At 37.4% G+C, this 19,783-nt stretch overlaps 1 protein-coding gene across 3 annotated transcripts in view; it reads right to left on the minus strand.

Annotated features, from left to right (window-relative positions):
* PARD3B (par-3 family cell polarity regulator beta) overlaps nt 1-19,783 on the minus strand; it is a 401,316-nt gene that overhangs the window by 187,332 nt on the left and 194,201 nt on the right. For all 3 annotated transcript variants that reach the window (XM_082763760.1, XM_082763759.1, XM_082763758.1), the window contains exons 11-13: nt 13,494-13,679; nt 7,125-7,295; nt 3,993-4,122 (exon numbers count right to left, since the gene is read on the minus strand). In XM_082763760.1, coding sequence (XP_082619886.1) covers nt 3,993-4,122; nt 7,125-7,295; nt 13,494-13,679 — 487 coding nt within the window. The remainder of the gene's footprint in view (nt 1-3,992; nt 4,123-7,124; nt 7,296-13,493; nt 13,680-19,783) is intronic.

Genomic DNA, 19,783 nt, shown 5'->3' on the forward strand with positions numbered 1-19,783 from the left:
ACACTCCACCTCATCCTGCAAGCAAATGGCATGCCTAGTTTTTAAATAACATCTGAAGTTTCATTCTTTCATTCTTGCTTTCTGAAAGAGGATGTAGTATAATTCAGAAACTTACTGAAAAGGTAGCAAGGATAGTTAGAATATGTAAAATCATTCCTACAAGGAACATGAAGTGGAAATATTTAATTTAGAATAACAAGCAATAAAAAGGGATATAAAGGAGTCTATGAAATCATAAAAACTATGTGCTATGAAAAGGAATCTCACTGACCATGTCACACACAGCATGGCACCCAGTGTAACTCTCAAGTAGCATATCCAGGACAAACACAAGGCAGCAGTTTTTCCCGTGCAATGAAATCATGGATCTCATTGCCATGACAATGTTTTGGAAACCAAATTAAAAGAAAATTTTAAATAAATGGACTAAAAGTCAGGGAGGTATCAAAATCACAGTCGTCTAGACAGAACTTCTGATTTAGGAAGTTCCTAAGGCACTGACCACCCAAAGCAGAAAATATACGCATGATGACACTACACCCTCCCCTGTTGTCTTACTGTCTTTTCTCTGAGCAGCCTGCAATGGCCATGGTTGGAGACAGTATTGAGTATATTGTTTTATTAACTTTGATTCACAGCAACTGATATGTCTCTTCACAAACAGTGTTTGGTGACTGGTTACCACTGGCATTTTTCTTGCAGTAGATAAGAACATACAGAAAAACATCAGACTTCCTGAGGGAATCAGGAGTGATGACAGCAGACTAACTCCCAGCAAAATTAGTACATGAGCAAAAAAAAAAGATAGAACTTAAACTAAAAGGCAGTCAACGCCCCCACGTTCAAGACCTCAGGAAAAGATCTTAATAGATCTAAAGTGGTCAGAGGAACAGCCAAACTATTAACAAAATGCACCGAATTTTCAGACATTAAGCATTTCAGGGAAGTAAGTATTTGTAAGATACACGTAATGTTCACAAACAAAATCTAAAAATTACTTTCAAATGTAAATTTTTAATTTTCTAACTTGACATTATGACAAGTATAAAAACACAGATGCTTGTACAACCACAAGGACTTGATAGCCACTGGTAGTAGAGATATTTTACGATTATTCTACTACTTAACTATAGAGATGACAGCATTTCCTCTACAACCGTATATAATAAAGGGTTATAAGAAATATATAAGAACCTCTAATGAAACACATTCCAGTAATCTTTCAGCACCAGAAATGTAATGCTCCTGGCACTGAAGTATCGTTTCTCAAAGAGGCTTTCTCAGGAGAAAAAAAAAATCCACACACCCAACCACTGAAACTGCAACAACTTGGCAGCAAATGAAGTGAGGACCTGAAGGCAGCAAGTATTATTCATGCAAAAATAGAACAAACACTGACATTTCAATATTAGATCAGTACCCCCTCCCCCTTTATTTAAATATCCACAGGCAAGACAAAATGTAATGTTTTGGCTATAACCACTTTTCCCTAGACATTAGTTTTTCTTGCTCATGTATAATAAAAAAGGCTCTTAAAACAGACAACAGTATTAGCAAGCCAAGCTTCAGTGTGTTTTTGCTGAGCTTTTATATGAGTTTTATTGGTAGGAGCAGTGAATGATACTAGAAATAATTTATTGGAAAACATTAATTAAGAAAGTGACATTTTATTAAACCTAATACAACTCGTATCATTAAAATTGTTGCATTAGATCTAGTATTACATTAAAAAGCTCTTCTACCTTTGTTATTTGTGATGTTGTACCAATCGGACCTCCACCTCCAAAGTCTGGTCAGTACACTGTGAGAATGCCCAACTGGGGCCTGCTCTTGCTTGTATAAGAAATTCACCCTGTCTGAGATTCATTTCCTTAACAGATGTAGAATCTGAAGTTCACAGCTCAGTTAAATGATGGTTGGGCATAAGCATAGTGCTTTGCTTTTATGGATGCCTTCAAGGATTAAGGTCTTTTATAAAAAACAACGAAAAAAAAAAGAACCAATGACTGGAAATAAATAACAGGCTGATATGGAAAGCAGAAAGATTAGCTCTACAGTAATTAATAGTATGAATTCAAAATTTGAGAAATATGTCTACAATAGGAAGGAGTACTATAAGGCCAAAGTGTCTTTCGTCAAAAGCATTTCAGATCAGAATCCTACTGCCAGCAACCTTTGACAACTTTTCAGCTCAAAGTGTCTGTACAGTTCTCCATCAAGACCACAATAAATTTACTGATTATATGCCAAATCTTTAATAGAGATCTCAGAACAATGATACTTCCAGTAGGTTCCCAGTAGCACCACAACAACCTTTGTTGTTTATTGTCCCTTGACTCCAGTTACAAACTGCTCCCAGGCCATGGCTCAGAAGCCCCGGCCATGCCAACCCACCCCAATGATAGCCCTCAACAGCACTCCAGAGCATCCTTACTCCATCCCACACTCACTCCTCTGAGGCCGTCACATTTTTTTCTCCTTTTTCCTCAGCTTTTCAAAGTAACTTGTAGATTGCTATCTCCACCTGTTAAATTCACTTAACTTCTACTGAGGAAAATATAACCATAAATCAAATCTACAGATCGTCTTGTTCACAGTTTCCTCTTTTAAAAATTATCATTATTGACTGAAAAACTAAAAATGAGGTTGAACTCTGAATGCTCAGTATTCTGTCCCTATCCATTTCTTTTTAGCTTCCACAAAAAATATGCACAGTCATATGTGCATTTATGTTTTCCATTGCTTGACAGGTAAAGTAAGGTCTTATGCTATAAATATCACATACTGAAAGAAAAACTTAAAAGTATACATACAGAAATGCACCGAGTGTTCCTAAAATTCTTCAGAATAGCAGTTCTCAGAGTCTTTGGGCAAACCAATCACCATCAACCGTTAAAATAAATCTCCTGTTTGCTATAACGCTTTCTTACCGTTATTATTTAACTAAAATATGTTTATTGAAAACATTGATTTATGAATGTGCTACAAACTAATCATCCTTATTTTCAGAGCACAGTTGGAAAATCCTCATTTGAAAGTACAACTCTTGCACAAATTTTGTTTTAAACTTCGTTTAAGTGACAGGTTACCCATTGCCATTCACTTGCATCAATCACTCCAAAGCAATTGTGAATATGTTTTTAACAAATGGCTTTAAAGGTGTTTACTATCTTGTGATCCTCTGGCAATCGTTAACTCTACAGGGCAGGCTAGCTCTAAGGATAACACTATTTTCCTTTAACTACTGAATCAGTATTAACTCCAACATGAGAAACATAATGTAGATCTAAAGAAGATCTGTTCTTACAATGTTGGAGTCTAAATCTGTAGTATCTAAACCTTGCTAAGCCAGGTACAAATTGGACAGATAGTACAGTCTGCCGTCATAAATGGAAAAAGACAGGAAAATAAACGATCTTTAATGCTCTTATATGCTTACATTTGCTCGTACCTGTAGGTTTTCTTTTCACAATGTACAATCCTGCCTTTTTTAAAAATCACTTAATTAGTGTAAATCCAATTTGGAAATTAAGGGAGTATTTCTAACCTTTGAACAAATTTTACCTTTTAGTCTAAAAGTAGCACATGTACTTTATGAATTTAACAATTTGTATAAATTAATTTAGCTTATAAAAACATGGGACTTAAATCTAAGCATTCAATAAAAAAAAATCTTTGTACTCATTAAAGATATATATAAAATAAACATTTTGACAACATACATTTTGCACTCATCATTTGTTTTTTATCCAACCTTACGTGTTGGGGCAGCGAGCTAGAAACTGTTACTTAAACTGGAATTTGTGCCAGGAATCTAATTCACAACTTCTGAGTCAGCTCTCCCACCCTCTCTGGATCTTCATGACTCAAAGTGTGCACTTAGTCTAATTAACTGCTTTTCTAGCAGCTTTGTATTTCAAGGAAAAAAAAATAAATAAAAATACAAAACACAATAACTTTCTTTTAGCATACAGAAAAATATGAGAGACCACCTTGTATTCTTTCCTGAGGACTGCACGTTACAAATTGCTGAAGGATAGTATCATTGCGTCGGGAAACAGCTGCAAAGTTGTGACTCCCATCAAATGCTGATTTTTTAAAAGCCCCCTGGTCCAGGCGGTCCTAAGGAAAAAACAGAACCACATGTTGTATTAAAAAAATTAAATGTTCAACAATGCAGAAGATCAGACTATGGACAACACAAAAACAGCGTAACGTGTTCGCTGTACATTGCTTACTTGCAAATGTGAAATGTAAAAGACATCTTCAAAATGACTATCTGTTGTTGCTGGTCATGAAATCAGACAATCTCTAGGCACCAACAATCTCTGAGTGATGCACAAAAATGAAGAGTGTTTTCTTTATGACCCACAACTGGCTTCATTCAAATTCTCCATCTGGGAGGGCAGCTTGTGACATTGTCAACACAAGAACACGGGCAATGCCAATGGTATTTTTCTGCCAGCCAGCTGGTTCCCTTCTCTCAGAGATCGAGTACATATGTTCCGATGATCACACACTAGAGCAGTTTTGCAAGGAAGGAGTTACACCAAACTCCCAAATGCAGGTCTTCTGGCTAGCAGCTAAACAAACTCCTGTCACACCTCTAGTCAGCTTTTCTTTTGAGACATCCCCCCCCCAACACATGCCATATCGCCTAATTTATTCTCCTGAGCAGTTGTTCAAAAGAAAAAAATAATCACAGTTTCTACAACTGGGACAGACCCAAAAAGACGTTTCTGTACTTGGTATTCAGTGAAAACTGAAAACTCACACAGAAGAATGTTATGGCTAGTTTTCAGAATAACCTTTAAAGTTTCTGTATTTTATGTCTGTTTTGGTTTTGGCTTTTGTTCATCATGCCAGCAAATGTTACAGTAAGTATAATTCCTTACATTACATAGTCACATCTACAGAAGAAATGCATGGATCTAACCCATACCATTTAGTTGTTCAATGAGATAAGATGGCCAATGCTTTGGCAAGTGATTGCCTGCAAACCACTGCATAAGAAAGGTGTGCACTAAATCACTTGCAACCTGCCTTACAAGCTCCTGAATTAAACACAAAAATCAAGTCGGCAAAATATGCACCTCAGCTCAAAACACAAAGCAATATTAGGATGCTCATGGTGACAATACGGCTACAAATCTGGTCTCAGTGGACAGGCAGCATACACAACATTCTCCCCTCCCTTTTAGCACAGCATGAGCCCTTTGAAAAGGCTTTGTACAGAAACGCACCCGCTGCACACTGACAATTATGTTCCTTCTCCCTACTGGAAATTCTTTAGTTTACTTAAGATTTCTTATGTTGCAAGGTCCACGTTTACTTCTTTCTCACGTGTACTGCCAGCTAAATTACGCCTTGCAGCAGCCAAAGTACTACTACACTGAAGACTTGTACTCAGTGGGATAGGGAGCATTAAATTAACAACAACAAATCCGCTTTTCCAGCTCTTTGATAAACGACACAATCAGTATCCCAACAACTGATCAGTAACCAGCCTAATTAGAGTATTCAGCTTATAAAACATATCTGTCACGGAAGACCTCCATTAGTGTCCTGACCAATAAAAACAATAATGCATTTCTAAACATATTCTGCTTCTACCAAGCTGAGACGCAGTACTCAGGAAGCTGTTTTGGGGAAAGACTGGGTAACAACCCGTTTCTGCTACAGTGTCCAGACTCAAATGGAATTACAATTGAACCTGAAGACTGGCCTATAAAAATTAATTTCTGTCTAAAATGAATTTGATTCAATCAAGTCCTCATCATCTGTCCTTCATAGGGTGAGTCGAGATTATTTACCTTTGTCATACATCTGGACAACATACAAAGCAATACGCTTAACTATAAAAAGTAGCCTTATTAGGTCAGTCTGATTTTTGCTTGGAATTGTGTTGCAATTCTTATTTTTTAAAAAATTTGTTTTTTACTAAATGAATAAAACTTGCAAGATCATGCTTTATTTGAAGGTGAGCTATCTTCTTACATTGCAAGAATGCATAATAAATGCAACATGTACTTTTAAACTCCTCCTTATAATGTAATGCTGCCACATAGAAAAGGAAAGCAAATAAGCGTTTTCCTATAAAATGTTCTAGAATTACTAATGAATGTTTTTCATTTTTCCCAGTAAAATTGACAGAGCCCATCCCTCAATGCAAAACATCCTCCCAACAAAGACCATAATGTTCAGCCAGTAGCATTCTTCTAAATATAATTCTCAATCAATAATGGTAGTAAATCAGATAGATCTGTTATCAGGAAAACGTTAAAAGTTAATTGTACTACAAGCCTCTTGGCCCTCCCCATCTATATTTTATCTGAATAAACTTAAAAATGGATTATTCTCAACATTTTAAAATGTTTTGGCAATGCTTATTAAATAAAAAGCTTAAAATCATCCCTTAGAATTCTGTAATGAGATTTTTTACAACTTTTCATACCACAATTCGATTTGTATGTATTTTTATTCTAAGGAACACACAGATGTTGAAAACCTATTAAAATATTTACTCAAGTGCCAAAATTAAAACTGGGATGAGTAGTTTGGGCAGCCAGTATATATATACACACATCTGTGTATACAAAAAGATGGAGAAAGGGCATGTATGTGCACATGCACACATGTGAGAGAGAAAAAAAAGTATAATCATAAACACAAACATGGGGAGTGAATAAAAATGCTAATGAAAATGAAAAGGCAAGAGTGAAGCAAAATCCAAGTCACATTAAGAGCAGAGATTATGATAACAAATGGAATCAGAAAAATTAAAATCATCTGTATCTGAACTGTTGCCCCGAGGAGGTAACATAGTCAAAACTACACCAACTCATTAATCCTAACTAATCCTTCTTTGGATCACATTTTCTTTTGTTCTAAAACTTGTCAAAATAGCAAATTAAGATAAGAGGCAACTTTTAGCCTGGCCTCAACAGGAAGAGCAACTCGGGAGACATCAAGCAGAAGCACTGCGTGAATCCTGACTCCATGAAAACAGGAATTCATTCTGCCAGGATGTGCTCTCTGTGACCAAGAATTTAGTGGTCATCTCCTCTATGCAAAAACACCAAGACCACAAAGTCATTTATTTAATGATACATTTATTGCTTCACCTCTGTTTGTGCCTCTAGTCTCCGAAGAACTACTAGCTGGATCCTCCCACGAATGTTCCCCTCCATGGACATGGAGCGCCTCAGTGTCTCCATGGCCTCGTGATTTGACTTGCCCAGAAGTGACTCCCCATTTACTGCAACAAGCTGATCATTTACTCGCAAACGACCATCCTATAATCAAAAACAAACAAACAAAATTTAAAAATCAAGAATTATTAGGCAGAAGTGCTGTATACAGGAAATAAGATGCAGATTATCAGACGTTGCTTTCTGAAATGTAAGAAACAAGAGACTGCATAGTACCAGGTCTTTAAAGAGAAAAATCATTGTGCTCATTAACTGACCAAGTTCTTGTTCCATTTAGTACATTTTGGAATGAGTTCATAATGCAATTACAAATGCAGAAGTACAGGCACATGCTGCTGCTTTTCTTGCATATGCAATTTAATTTGTATCAGTTCCAAAAAAAATTATAAAAAAAAACAAACACAAAAACGGGAGCTTTTGGTTAGTTAAAAGGACCCACACCACAGCCATTCGTATTTGCAGTCCAATTGTGAAGGAATACTGCAGTGTATTTTACATGCATTGTTATCTGTTACTAGGGCCTGATAAGAAAATACAGCTCCAGAAATTTGTCTTACACTCTCACAAGAATTTATCTTGTCACAATTACCGTGCCACCGTACAGGCCATGTTGTCAGTTCAGAATGGTCACTAAGAATTAAGTATCTGTATTTCAGTTAACGTTGTTCCATGTATTTTAACATTGTTCCATGTATTAACTGCTGCCAATAACAAAGTTGGGGTTGAGCTGAATCAAGTAGCCTATGCTTTGCAGAAAGTCATTCAGTTTCATTGCCAAGGCTAACTGACATTTGTGGATGCAATAAAATTGTGGACATTGCCATTTTGTGATTTAGGAGCCCTATTGGTATTGTCAGTATAATCTGTGTTTATTTCTTTTCATAAAAGCATGTGCTGCAGACTTCCCTCTTTAGCAAGAAAGTAAGGTCTATTTAATTAAGAGACAGGAGTTTCTTTTAAAGCTTGTCAAGTTCACAATTATCAGGTTGGCATCAGACCTCAAAGAAAAAAGAGAAAGAGATTGAAGAAATCCAATACAGAAGGGCAGTGGAGAAAGAACAGCAAAAGAAGAACTGGCACAGAAAAACATTACCGAGGTTAAAATGAATCTGATTCAATCATAGGTACATTATACACTCTGCATAAGGCACTCATCTGTATTGTTTACATTTTTCATGCATTTGAGTAATCCAAAATATATATACTTTTCAATTTCTATTTTTTCTATCACTAAGATGTTCAATTAACTATTCTGCTATCGCTGCCAAGTCTAAGGCATTTGTGCTAAAGTGAGTTACAGGAGCTGTGACAAACCCAGCTTGCTGAAGGAATATTTTTATTGGAACTCAGTATCATTAACATTACCACAGCAGAGCCTGAATAGAAAGAGGTCCCACAGAGCTGCAGAACAGGAGCACAGAGCAGCATCAAAAATAAACCACAAAGAGCAAAAAGATGGAAAGACAGAACTGGAAGATGAAATGAAGGAGGACGAATAGAAATAAAGCTTTTCTGGAAAGAGCATGGGAATGGAGAATAGGAAACAGCAATACCATTTGGAAAGGATACTGAAACCTCTCCCTCTGCTGAATGTTTCATGCCAATATAAATCTACATACAACCAAAGTCAATAGGTTAACCCCACCCTTTCTCTACATATAAAATGATGCCATCACATATGCTAAAGTTTAGGGAGAGAAGAGTTAACATTATTGAGCAGAAAGCTTTATTACTTGCACATGTTGTAATTCCTTTGTGTTCTATCAAAACTTGCTGAAATGAATGGAGTCATTCATGGCAACAGGAGTTTGAGGAAAGAGGATTTTAATTTCTGCAAGTTTGTGTAAGACTGAAAGTTTACAGGTCCTCATGTCCCCAGAGGCTCCTGAATTACTATCCCCTTTCCATGGATAAACACTAGTGTAAATATCTCAAAAAGCTTCTTACTAAAGTATATACAAATACATGGTCAAGTGCACCTTGTTCATGGCTCCATTTGTTGACTATGTGACTATACAGGAATTGTTGCAGTCTCAGAAACCTCTGAATTGGTCTGGTTCTTAATTTCCCTTATAATACTTTTGTATGAAACTTTGTATTTATTTCTTTACATTTTAATAGAGTCAGTTCTTTGAACTTTTGATGCATCTCCGTTCTTTACACTCTGTAACATGCTCCACTTAAATTCAAAATTAAACTTTTAGGATCTGGGAAAAAAGGCATACATGGTTAATAAATGCTGATAAACTACTCTTGCAAAGCCACCTGTACAAGGTAGAACCGGCAGACAGTTGAACACTGTTTTCAAACATGCTCAGGTAGAAGGTATTTCACAGAAAACTTTTTGTTGTTTTAAAAAATAATAATAATAATAATAAAAACACAAGCAAAAACACAACAAACCAACAACAACAAAAAAAAAACAAAAAAAAAACACAATGTTTAAACAGTTTTCAAACAGATTTTCACATCACTAGTGTTATGGCCTGGTTTAGAAGACTGAACTGCAAGACAATCTGCTTGGCTCAAAACAAGTTAAATGTTGTTTTAACACATTTCTTCTTTCATCTCTGAAAGGTAGGTTTCTTTGTGGCTTCTGAGTAGAAAAACAACATTTGGCATTTCAGCAAAACAGTTTTCAAATGCCATCTCTGAAACTGCAAGTGAGCTACTCTAATAAAGCGTGAAGTTACTGTTCCCTAGCTTATTCAATGAGTGCAGTTTGTGTAAAGAGTCACAGCAAGGGGTAAAACCTACCATCACATGGCTACCATATTCAGAGACGAGACTTTCATGCTTTTACAGTAGAGCAGGGAGATATAAAGCTATGTTCCTCATAGAGTTATATTTTTAATCAAAGCATACCTAGCTATTTCCCTTAGCACATCAATGGTATTTCTCTCAAAAGGAACTCCTTGATAGCCTTTATTAGTATTATCCAAGTCACCATCCACTGCACACAACAAGCAATGTTTACAGCACTAGCACTCAGAAGCCTGAAGGAAGTTCAAGATACACCATGTTTGATTGGAACAGATGCACATGCTGAAGACACTCTTTCTAAAAATGACTCTGCTGCATTACAGCTGCAGTAGACAGCAGGTAATCAATAATCAAGAATTCATCTCAAGTGAAAAGACAAGATGTCTCAAGATGAACCAAGGCTGAAACCCCTGAAGTTGTGGGGAAAGATGATGTATTTAAGCTCAATTAAACATTCTGTTTTCCTCACATGAAAGGCTCTGCATAATTACATATATAAAGAACCCTGGTAACCCCTTTCTTACAGATGATGAAAACTAGACACTTCAAAAATTGCAAAAGGAGGTTAAGACAGGACACAATGAGTCAATCAGCAAAAGTAACCATATTTGAATCCTTTAGGATACAGCATTAAAATAGCAATTAAGAATACTAAGGCATTTTTAACTTTGTTGGGTTCTGTAGCCAGAGTAGTGCCACTGGGGCTTACTGTAGCAAGTGTGACTGAAGAAATGGTTGGTATTTTCTGTAATCTTTAACTAGCACACAATAAATAAATCCTAAAGTACAAAATTAAATACTTCAAAAATTTCCCTTACATTTTTCACAAATCCCTTACTGAGCTTTGCAATACCAGTAATAGATCAGAGCTAGATCAATCTGTTAATGTTTCAAAACAAAGCAAAAAAAAAGAAAAACAAAAAATACTAAAAATGATGGCCTCTCTTCAGAAATTCTGTTGCTTGATAACTGTAGCCATTCAAAATTGTCTGTATCTTATAAATAAATCTTCATTATAAAAAGCACACTTCAGCAAAAGAAATTTAATGTATCAAAAACCTTTATACATTTACTGACCATCTACAGCAATTAAAAAAATGTGGCTCATCTTCTGTGTATTATATTTTCTTTTGAAAACAAGTGCTGGCTGTGTGGACAAAGAGAAAAAGCTGCTCCCTCCCCACCATCCCCAATATCATTATATTAGCACCTAACAGTATCACAAAGTCAGAAATTAGAGCAGATTTTAAACTCTAAATGTAGAATTGAGAAATAACGCTTACTGAGATGAGTTTCCTGTCACTTTGATTTCCCCATATTATACTTTCCTAAGAATACTTCATACACTGAAAAGCAAATGCACATGCCTAAATCCATAATACTTAATTTCAGAGACAATTACTATGAAATAACATTGGAAAATGCTCTGGACAACTACCAGCTGCAAAGAAAGGCTCTGTATTTAAAAACGTGTTACAAGAAGGCTTTTAAAAATAAGGACAATAAGAACACATTTAAATATTTATGCACAATTGTATGCACACTTTTAAAATTGATATAAGAAATTGTATTAATTCTTAATACCCACTGATTATGTTTTGCTCTATATAAAGATCATTAGACAGAAGAAAGCTGTTTTTTCTGAATGTGTAAGAATAAACCATGATTACCCACACATTGCCAAAACGACTGCGGGGTTAAAGCTAGAGCCTCAGCCTCTCTCTCATTTGCTCTGGAGCACCCACTCAGACCTATCACTAAGCAGTTTCAACTGGTGAAAAAGTTATGAGGGAGTATAGGGAGTAGGTCAAAGGACTGGAGTTTATCACAAGACAAAATATTCTTCCAGTCATGGTGACCACCTTTGCCAGCTGCCCACTTACCTAGATAGAGGCAAGGAAGCCCTGCTTTATTAGTTTGCAGACCCCCTCAAGCCAAAATTAACAGGAGTAACAGTAGGAGAACAGAGAGTGGTAAACAGAGCACATTTGAAAGAGTTGGGTTATGCATCTCTGACGTGGCAATGGTAGCGAGCACACTAATGCTGCTGAGACATGGCTCCACGAACCTTGCTAGTCAAAACAACGAGTTTGCTCATGGTGACACGCTGGCATTGCAACTGCTGTGGACAATTACTCAGGGAACACAGAGCTGGGAAAGCAAGAAGAGCAGACTCATTTTCATGGTAAAGCGAGTTGTACTCTGCAGCAGACACACATGTAAACTGTGTTTATGTAGCTGTAATTTGGCCAATTGCACCGTAACTCAGTTCTGATATACACCAAGTAGATTAGTTTACTCACTTGTCACTTACCCTAAAGTTAACCACCGTGTTCTGCACTGCATGTGCCAGACTCTGTTACACTTGAGAAGACCCAAGCTTTGAAATAACTGTGAGACTAGGACAGGTAAATAATAGGAGCGGGAAAGTATTAAACATTCATATCAAAGCTAAAGCCTTGATTACTGCTATTTACCAGCTGCTGTAAAGAGATGATCATGAAAGTTTTAATGCTGTGAATTGTCTTACTCAGCAGGCTAATGTCAGCAAAGGAATTTACATAAACTGAATTAAAAGGTATTTTTACAGAAAAGAGAACTGCAAGGAATTGCTGAGATAACACAAGAGAAAAAAATACATTATGGATCAACAACAGCTACCTATACTAGCCCCAGAAACTAAGACTTCTTTGTTTTAAATAATTAAGAAAGTTACTTTTTCCAATTGTTATTTGAAAAACAAAAAACAATGCTGTCAACAGATCTCCTAAAACTTAGAAAGTACCTCAAATACTTTTCAATCAGAAATGTACAGCAGTCTTTGTACAGTCCACAGAGGGAGCAGAACACTTCATAATACTGTCCTTTACCAATTCAGTCCATCTCAGGAACAATTGGTAACTTCTGCGCAACTGATGCCAGGCTCAGCTAAGTCACAATGACTACAATGGTTAAAATATTTTGGATAAAACAGAAAGCAAATGGTGAACTAGGGTTTTATTTACAGTACAAATTAAATACATAACTCTTAACTTCACAGAACTGCCAATTACTACTTTTTGTAAATTGGTTTTTTCTTTTCATTCTTTGATGTGCCTGCCTGTATCACTTGGTGAAAACCGAAAGCAATGCAGACTGAACGATAAATGTAGATATCTAACTGTCACCAAGACTAGCAGCACGGTTTAGCAGCAGAATAGTTTCCTATTCCCTTCTGTGAGCTGTGGGGTAGCTGGGAGGCAGCCTCTCCCTCCTAACTACGCAGCCTCAGTCTCCCCACCCTTCCCACAGTATTTAAATGCCCCACAACATCTGCTTCCATTTACTTTCCTTGGGAAAAGCCTTGCCATGCACATGACACCAAAATCTTGGAAAAAAACATCAGATTTGCCGTTCATCTAAAGGAGCGAGTGACAAAAAGTTACTCATTCTCAGAATACTTATCAAGCCAGATTCAGGACTGAACATACAACTGCCAGAATTCTAATAAAATCATAGTCTGATCTGTTTATTCCATACCTTAAAAGCAGCACCTCCATGAATAACGGACTTGATGAAAATCCCAAGATCAGCTCCAGTCTCCCGAGATTTGTTGCCTTTTAAGCTCACACCAAGTCCAGCAGAGCCAGAATCATTCAGAGGAATCTCAAAGGTCAGCTGTTCTGTGGTTTCTGGAGAAAGAACACTGCAGTTTGGCTCTCCTTTCTAATGGAAAAAATAAGGGTGAAAATAAGGATGAAAATACAGGTGAAAAGGAGACACAGAAACAATGCATAAACTAGTTGTATACATAGGTTCATGTAATAAGAAATAGTCCTATTTTCCAGAAAGTAACTCAAAGAAACTGTGTTACAATCAATAATGCATTTAGATGGCATTTGGTCACGTGATGCGGCTTAAAAATGTTGTTTTTAACAATAGCTAGCAATATGTTTAAATATAAAGGAGAAGGGCTTAGTTTCACATGATATAAAACTGATGTTGCAGCAGAATAATAAAGACTTATTCTAAACACAGCTGCATTAAAAATTTAAGCCATAAAACTCTCACCGTCTTTACATGCAGCTCACAAACTGTAATGACAGTTGTACTGTTAAATTCAATTCCCCTCTGAAAATTGAGTTACATCCTTAAAAAATTATCCCCCCATTAAAACTGTCTACAGAGGGAAGTTGGTGTAACAAAAGCGATGGTGAGAATTGAAAATGCAATAACTTATTCTGCACTAACTCCCTTTGTGCATACTTTTACTCCACCCAAAAGTTTTTTACCCCTCTGGTAAAGATTGATCTAAAGATTTTTCCTAGATTAGATTACTGCTTACAAGACTGCAAAGTGAAGTGTCCACAGCTAGGGAAGATCAGAAAGAACTTTCTTTTACTGTACACTGTACCTGCAATTTTGTAGGGTTGTTTGTTGTTGGTTGCTTTTGTTGTTGTTTTTAAAGTTAGAATTGTAAGATTGAAGAAAAAAAATTCTAGCCTGAAGGATTCGTACTGGCACTACATAGAATAAAACTAAAAAAAAGAAACCTACTATAAGGTGTTCATAGAAGATATTAGTGTAAAAAGACCTTATGAATCACATCAAATTGTATTCCACACTTCCTTCTCCATGTAACTCTAAGACAATTGAATAGTTTATGTTGCTTGTTGATTGAACATTTTCTATTCTTCATAACAGTAGCATAAAATAATAATAATAAAAAAGGGAATACACAGACAAGCACAAGTTGAAAAATATTACTGCGGTCTATTTTCAAAGGCATCAGTCTTCTGTTCAACTATCATGTAGAGGCCACATGGAAGTATTAGCTGGGTCAATCCTCCTTTTACCTAATGAGGAAGAATCATTTCTAGGGGCTAAGCTGCAACACATACAAGTATAATGTAATTATCAACAAAGGTGCAAGCAATACTGATGCTTTCTCAGCAGCCAAATTAATCCCATATATTCTTAGTTTATTATGAGCAGAAATTAAAATCTTAAAGCAACAGCAACAAAGAAAAACAGTAACCACTAAGTATACTTGCATTTGTTTCAGATGCCCTTTCACTGATGAGAAGCAGCTACTGTTTAGACCACATGACCCAGAGACCTAGGACTGTAAACCTCAATCCCAAAATACATCATGCTCATGTTCTTCCTGAAATGTAACTACATGGTATTAAGTCAACACAATTTGTCTAACTGCCAAATATAAAAATGACAGCACGGACACTGTCTTGATGCTCATCTCCGATACCTGTGCTACTCATCTGTGCTTTTGTCTTTGCTCACCAGAAGTAGACAATTATGTCACAGATCCATCACTTTTGTTTTTTAGTTGTGGATGCAGACACATTTTGAACACAATCCCTGGAAAACTACAAATTTGTACTTATGTGTGTGAACAATACAGAATGGTTTGTAGATATTCTTGCTCTGACTTTCTTCAGAACAATCAGTGCAAGGAGAAAGACAAAATTACTGGCCTACTAACAAGCATTTAAACTTTCTCATGGTTTTGGAGGGAAGATTTTAGTGCTCTACCTTTTGTTTTCCAAAATACACATATGCTCGTATGCTGATTTAGAACTTTTAGATCAGAACTCTACTGAAATTGCACATCCTGCCTGGATGCGGACAGAGGAAATCCTTCTCAGGTCTCCTCAAGGTCCCTGACACGGTATCTCTGGCAGTCCTTCAGGATAGACTTTTATGTATTATTTTACTGGTCCCCTAAGTAAGCAGTTCCTGTGTGCTGCTATCCTGCAGCCTAAAGGCCATGTGCAGAGCCAGAAACAGAACAGGGCTACTGTTTCCTGTAGCACAGGTCTGTACACTGCCTGAGATTTGTAAGAAAGGCTTCTGCCCTCTGAACAGGAGAGGTCATCCCTTCCATCAAGGTGCACTACTAGAAGAGGAATTAGGAATTCTGCACATTAGGAATTCTGCAGCAGACCTGGTGAATAAAGGACCTTTGATAATTTGTCATTCACCTTGTGAAGAGCTGTACAAGGTGTCCCTAGCAAAGTGTTTGTAGTGTGGGGGGCTACAGGGCAGCCTCTGTGAGAAGAGGCCAGAGGTTGCCCTGTGCTGGACACAGCCTCCAGGATGGACCCACCACAGGGCACAGCCGAGCACCTCACCCAAGATGGTGGCAAAGGGAAGAAAATAGTGGCCAGAGAGTGAAGGAGGAAACAGAAAGTGAGAGAAGCATCAAGGTCAGAGAACGGAGGAAGAGGAGAAGGAGCTGCTCCATGGCAGAGCAGAGATTCTCTTACAGCCCACAGAAGCCCTGTGCTGGAGCATGCCCTGTCAGGGAACTGTCAGGATATTCCTGACAGGGCCTGCCACTAAAATCCTACTGATTATGACCAAGGCAACTCCAGGTCTATTCTTCTGCTTTAATCCACAACACCTACACCGGACTCTTGGCCTTCCTGTGTATATAACGCAGCTTTTCGGTCACTCCTAGCACCACTATGGGAGCAGTGTTGGGGGGTTGTTGCCACAGGCCGTAAAGGCCCTCCATGACTATGCCTACCTTCACCACAGCTGTCCAATTACTTTATAATGTTACCTCAGTACAAACATGCAGTTTATCTAAAACTGAACTTGGTCACGTTCAGATCGGATTTTAATGAGGATGGCTGAATTTAAGCCCTGGCACAAAAAGCTATTACTATGCAAAAAAGTTTTTGAGGAAGAGGTGACACAAGTCAACAGGTTCTACTTTGTCAAGTAAAACATATATAATTTTTGTTAGGTTCTTTCTCAGAATCATCTTAAATGTTTCACTTCAAGCTCAAAGATGTATGCTAATTTTAGGCTAAGCACTTCAAGCATTTGTTAATACAATATTATTAAGATAAAGATGACAAGATCTATAACACACCCGTCAAGACAACATATGAAATAAACCGGGCAGATGAGTCTGGTATTGACTAGGATGATCAACTCAAATTCGAGCATTCCCATTTGTACTATTGCTTGTCATACACCACTTGTGCATCCCTAGCTGACCCCAGGCCCTGGCAGCAGCATCGGCTGCAGGGGGCCACGCACCGTCCCCTTCCAGCAGCATGGGCACAGGCTGCGTGGCAGCACTCAGCTCAGCTCAGGGCATCAGGAAACAAACTGCATGGAGTCCAGAGGACAGCAATGAGAATCTTGTTTAACCCTGAGATAAAAAGCCTTAAAAAATGACAGACATCTTCTAAACACTTTAAAATTTTTCTCATTTTTCTTTGGAGCCAGTTTTTGAATGAAGAAATACCTCACTTTAGTAGCAGGCCAGGACACATTGGGTGAGTCTCAAAGAAAACTTTTGCCATTGCTATCTGGGGAAAAAAGACTGACGAGGTGGTGATTTGAAGCCTCCCACTATAAACATAGTGAGAGAATATTACGTGTAGCTTTCCAGCATAACTGAGTTCGGTTTTAAATTTTCATAAAATAAATTGTTAAAAGCAGAGTAACTGAAAAATAGTAACAAGCTGTTCAATGTTCTGTAACAGTTCCCAACTTCATTTAATGTAACTATCCCATGCATTAGCTCTTGTTAATAACCTACAAGATCATTGCCTGCATGCCTGGCCATGTCATCTATCAAAGTGGAGACATCAAGAGGTATTCAGCAAGACACCAGGCAAGTACAGTAAATCTTTGTCAGTACTCAGATTCTAAGAAAAACAGAGGAAACTAATTTGGAATACATAACATTTCACTACCATTTCCCTTGCTACGGTTCTCTGAGAAATGTTTATCATACAAAAACTTCAGCAAATTTAAACAACTACTACTTTTACCCATTACTGGAAAATTTGCTCATCTACCATAAATTCCTTCACAATGTGTTTCTTGTTCAACACAGAGAAATTATCCTAAAGCCTCCCATTTCAATACTTATATTTGGCCTTACCCTAAAATCCAGCTAGCATTGATTTAAAGTAATGCTGAACATTGTGTAATAGTACTATAAAAGTTTGTTACCCATGAGCAAGGGTGAATAACATTTCAATGATTTCAGAGGCATGGGTAACTGGAAAGGAGAGACATCTAAAAACAGTGAGTAAACTGTCTTGATTCATGTAAAATTTTCACACCCTACTCATTGTATGATATCTGACAGCAAATGCCTGGGTATTCAGTCCATGATGTCTGAAAACTCTTCGGTACAAATACAGGATGGAAAAACCTTTCTTCTTTGTGGGAGAATGTGGATGGAAACAAAAAGGAGGAAGAAAAGAGGAGAAAAAAGGGAATAACGGAATCAAAAGTTTTATTTCGTCCTATATTCACTAAATGGTTTCCAATTATAATCCTAATATTAGCAGTCTTCATTTGCTCTTGAAAGGAGTGCCTTTTCAATGATAACCAAAAAGAGCTCCAGCCTTCCTTAAGTTAACAGCTCATCACTTAACTGCTTCATTTGGGCAACTGACTTCATGAGTGATGGCCCCTGTTCCTAGATATGCAGATATGAATATTAAATGTTGCTAGTGACTCACAGAGCTGAATTCCCACTGCCTCCATTTCCCTGACGTTGCTAAAACATTATCCCAAGACATCAATACTTTACGACAGAGCAAACTCCATCAGCTGAGTTATGGTCTGGTAAAGAAAATCCTCTCCAACACACTAAGCCTCAAATTCTATTAGAAACATTTTTTACCTCAAGATTATCCTAGAATTTGAATTCACTCAAACACAGAATGAATGAAATGAGCTACAACACAAATATATTTCTGGACCAGGAAAAGGCTTTTACAGTTTAATGTTATAATTTACCTATTCAACAATCATGTTATGTATTTTCCACCCCAAATTTATCATACTTCAGCTGTTCAGAAATTTCATGATAGTATACCACTGAAGTCATACCCTGCTTTTGTGTTTCGTTTAATCCCAGTACCCAGCTAAGCAGCACACAGCTGCTTGCACTGCCCCTAAGCCAGATGGGGGAAGAGAATCAGAAGGGCAAATGTTGGAAAACATTTTAAGAGGTTGAAAAACAAACAAGAGAACACCACAGCAAAGAAAAACAAAGCCAAGGGAAAAACAAACCAACAAACAAAAAAGAAAACACATGATGCAAAACACAGTTGTTCACCACCAGCCAAACAAGGCCCAAGCAACAGCAGCAAACACCCTGCTCCCTTTTCCTCTCATTTTTATGGACGAGCACTGTGTCATGTGGCATGGAAAATCCCTTTGATCAGTTGGGGTCAGCTGTCCTGGCTGTGTCCCCTCTCAGCTTCCTGTGCATCCCCAGCCTGCTCGCTGTTGGGGCAACACGAGAAGCAGAAAATGACTTGACTTGTGCGTAAGTAGTGCTCAGCAACAACTAAAGCATAGTGTCACCAACACTGTTTTTATCACAAACCCAGAACACAGCACCATATGAACTTCTATGAAGAAAATTAACTCTATCCCAGCCAAAAAAACCTGCTGTAGACATAGGCAAGTAACTCAATGACACTATTATAAATGAGAAATTCTCACATAAATCAAATTCCAGATAGCCAAGTGATGAGACCTCAAGATGGCTAGAAAGCTTTGAGATAGACTGGCCTGTACTTTTCCTTTAAGATGGGTACATTGTAGACAGCAAAAGAGATTTTCAACTCCTAAGTATTAATAAAATGTACTTAAGAGTGAAACAGATTAAAGTAAAAAAGACTTGAAAAATCAATCTCCACTGCTCACTTTATCCTTGCTCTGGGGATCCTTCCTTCAACTTTGCTAAATTATAGCCTGTCAGCTTTCAATGGCTTCCTCTGTTGCAACAAGCTCTGATACACACCTGCCTTTTCCTCTGCAGC

The sequence above is a fragment of the Aythya marila genome (genome assembly GCF_965140915.1).
Source record: "Aythya marila genome assembly, chromosome: 6".
In the NCBI taxonomy this organism is placed as follows: Eukaryota; Metazoa; Chordata; class Aves; order Anseriformes; family Anatidae; genus Aythya; species Aythya marila.